The sequence below is a fragment of the Benincasa hispida genome, chromosome 2 (genome assembly GCF_009727055.1).
Source record: "Benincasa hispida cultivar B227 chromosome 2, ASM972705v1, whole genome shotgun sequence".
NCBI classification, from domain to species: Eukaryota; Viridiplantae; Streptophyta; class Magnoliopsida; order Cucurbitales; family Cucurbitaceae; genus Benincasa; species Benincasa hispida.
Window position 1 is genome coordinate 413,761 of NC_052350.1, and position 3,660 is coordinate 417,420.

Sequence of the window (3,660 nt, forward strand, 5' to 3'; positions counted from 1 at the left end):
TGCACAATGATATAATTGTGTAGCTTTGGAAAGAAAGACTCTTCTCAGCCAATAAGAGAGATGAAAAGAGGGGAGTTTGATTTGATAGTTCATATCATAAGTTATATAAAGTTCATATCACTAAATCCATAAAAATCTACATAATCAGCAAAAGTACAAAACCAAAATCTGCATTAAAATCTCCTAAAGAAAAAACAAAAAAACAAAATATCACGATAACGTTATATTATATTTGAAAATATTTACCAATTTTCTTAAAAAAAAAACAAGATAAAAGTTAAATTATAATTCTTCTGAAAAAAGAAAAAAAGAAAAAAAGAATCAGATTTGAAATTTGACCATAGATTTATCCAATTGTATCAATTTGGATCTAAACTTTCAATTTCAAATGTTTTTATAATTTTTTTAGATTGTTTACTCTTCTTCGTAATGGATTTTTTTTTTTTCATTATGATTGATTGAGTTTACTACAGAGTAAACATGGCTTTGGAGCAATTTTTTTCCTTTTTTAATAGAAGGTAAAAATTGCAACTTATAAGTGTATGGCGAAAATTTTTTGAAATGAAAAATTTATATCTCGGTTTTTTTGAAGACGAAAAGAGATGATTAGATCATGGCGGGGCGTTGGTGTTTGTTGATTAGATCAGAGTGGGAAAAACTTTTGATAATTATATTACAGTTACAGATTAAAGAGGAGAAATGATTCTGACCTAATCACTTAAGAGATTGCAAGCCCTAGAAAATCAGCGGCAGATTTCGCCATTACAGATGCAAATTCATTGAAGCTAATAACTCCATCGCCATCCGTATCTGCTTCCTTCATCATCTCTGTTAACTCTCTGTACGTCAATGGCTGTCCCATCTTCGCCATAGATCCCGCCAGCTCCGCCGCTGTTATATATCCATTTCCATCTCGATCGAACGAACGGAAAACCTCCAGAAGCTGCGTCTGATTTACCATTACCTCCTCGTTGAAATCCGGCATAATCGCCGTCACCAATTCGTCGAACTCAACAGATCCATTACCGTTTGAATCCATATTAGCAAGAAGAACGTGGATTTGATCGCCGGAGGGCTTCAGACCGAGAGATCGAAGCAATGCCGCTAGTTCAAGAATTGTGAGACTTCCGTCGGAATCCATGTCGAATCGTGCAAAAATGTCGCGTAGTTGATTAAGCTGCTCAACTTCGAGTGCAGCCATATCGGATTTCACAAATGTCGAAACAATGCGATTGATTGATAGAGACAGAGAGGAATTGGATTTGGCGACGGTGGCGGCGACGGAGACGGCGGCGGAAGAGGGAGAAGAAAACCGAGGATACCAAAAAAGAGGTGGTTATTTGAATCTGGAGGAGGAAATTGGCGGTGGCTATGTGGGATTTGTATTGTGTTAAAATTAGAAAAAGCGTGTGGGTCGGTGGGGCCTTATTTTTGGTACACAGCAAAGCTTTATGATTGTCTCTTAGTATTTCTCTTTTCCTTTTCTAAATGTTTTTATCCATCGACTCTTTTTGGCTATAATAAACTTTTCCTTTTTATTAATTAACAAAACCTTTTTTTTTTCCCTTTTCTTGGAACCTCTCTTCCTCTTTTGTACTTTAAATACCTCTATTTTTTTATGGTGTTTATGAGTTGGATTTAGGCTAATAAAGATAATCTTGAATCTAATTCAATAGTCAAATATTTGCTGGTTATAATCTTAGTTAGGGTTTACGATTTACGATCTTGAATTAGGATTATGTTTAGTCATTGATTGATGAGATGTATATTTGACTCTGTACATTACCACCTAATTGGATTATCGATTTTGTTAATTCATTCATTTACTAAACTTGATGAACGATAGATAATAATTACTATTTCTAGACATGTTTTTTTGTAAAAAAAAAAAAAAAGTTCAGATGATATATCTAGCCGTTTGTTCACTCTATAATATGTTTAGGTCAAATATGTATGGTCATGAAATTCAACTTGCCATGTAGATATTACTATCAATCCTTTTAAATTTTTCATTACTATATATTTTCCTACTAGCATAATTGGTTTATGATATACCAATTTTAGTACGAGGTTAATTAATTATTTATATATGTAGCATGACTCAATAACATAATACTTGTATTATTGACATTGAAATTGGATGTTTGATTCTTTCACTTCACGTTTTAGCTTCCTAAATGAACTCTAATAGTTAAAAGGATGGAAGAAAAAGATATGAAAGGGGGTTTTTGAAGTACTTGAACTTCTCACATGGAGTGGCAAATGATAGGGTTGTGAAGCCATGTGCTTCCAAACACTTATGTTTGATTATTTTGTCATTCACAAAGCCATCTTCTAAATATCCACATGGATGCATATATATCATTACAATGAGTTGGGTTTTCCTTTTTCTTTGGTGTAGTTCTTTTTTCTACTTTCAAGTTTAACACATGAAAGGATCAAACTTTATAGGAGGAGATAATAAATCAAATGTTGTTGTTTCAAAAGCAATATTTACAAAATTTCAAACCGACTTTGAATCGAAAAAATTTATTCATGAATTAATTTTTAAAATCATCCGAAACTATAAAATTGAAGAAACTTATTGTGATTCTTGATTTTTTTTATATTAATATTATTTGTTAGAAAATTATTAAATTATAATATTGAATTGAATCTTATTAACTAAATATTGTGTCTATTGCCGTGTTTTCAAAATCCTTGCATTTTGAGTTGTTTAGATTTTTTTTAGGTTAATATTTTTATTTTTTTTTACTTCATTTTATTGTGTTGAAATATTTTTTTTTTTGCCCAATTTTATTTTATTTTTTAAAATGTGAGGATGGGTTAGATATTCTGCAAAGATTTGTTTTGTTTTGTTTTGTTTTTTTTTGGAAAATGTGAGGATTTGATGAGTTTATTTTTAAAAAATATTATATACTGCCTCCCATTTTGAAAATAAGATTTTAAAATTAGAAAAATAAGTAAACTATTTACTGAATTTTAATCTTTTCATAAAGGTAGGTAGAAATTGATAAAAGTCTATTGATATCTATAGGTATTTTTTTTTTTTACTATTTCTATAAGTAGTTTGACATTTATTCAATTTATGAAAAATTTTCATTACAATATTAGTGTGAATCTATATTTTCAGCCAAAAGAAGCGCATGATTGGCCAAGTTATTTAACTAGTGATAATACTGCTTAAATTGTTATTTTGAATTTAAAATAGTCATTTTGTTTATATTTTCTCAATTTTATTTGAAAATAGTGAGAGAAAAAAAAATATAGATCGGGGAAGGGGGCTTTCACCATATATTGGTACAACAATCTTCTCTAAATATGTTATCTCTAATTTGTCGTCTCGTTTGTAAAACTTGGAATGATCTAGTTTATGATCTAGTTTTAGATTACGCTTTCTCTACTAAATTTCAATTCCTTACAAATGCTTTCCTCTCTCTACATGTGATGAAGCCATCAATAATTGCCCGTATTGCAATGGTATTGTTACATGCAATCCAAAAATGTAATGTATCAAAGAAAGCATTTGGGTGTGAATTTTGATTTGGAATTGGAATTAATTAAATTCGTCTCATTATTGTTTGATGGCGATTGGCGTATTCCAATAATCAATCAATGCAACGAGTTGTTGTTTATTATCAAAGATGATAATGATGGTAT

General features: G+C 30.3%; 1 protein-coding gene across 1 annotated transcript; it reads right to left on the minus strand.

Moving 5' to 3' along the window:
- Positions 1–604: 604 nt before the first annotated feature.
- Positions 605–1,468, minus strand: LOC120071845 (probable calcium-binding protein CML15). The gene has a single exon (XM_039024238.1). The coding sequence runs from the start codon at positions 1,199–1,201 to the stop codon at positions 719–721; it is 483 nt and encodes a 160-aa protein (XP_038880166.1). The 5' UTR covers positions 1,202–1,468; the 3' UTR covers positions 605–718.
- Between the last annotated feature and the right edge of the window lie 2,192 nt (positions 1,469–3,660).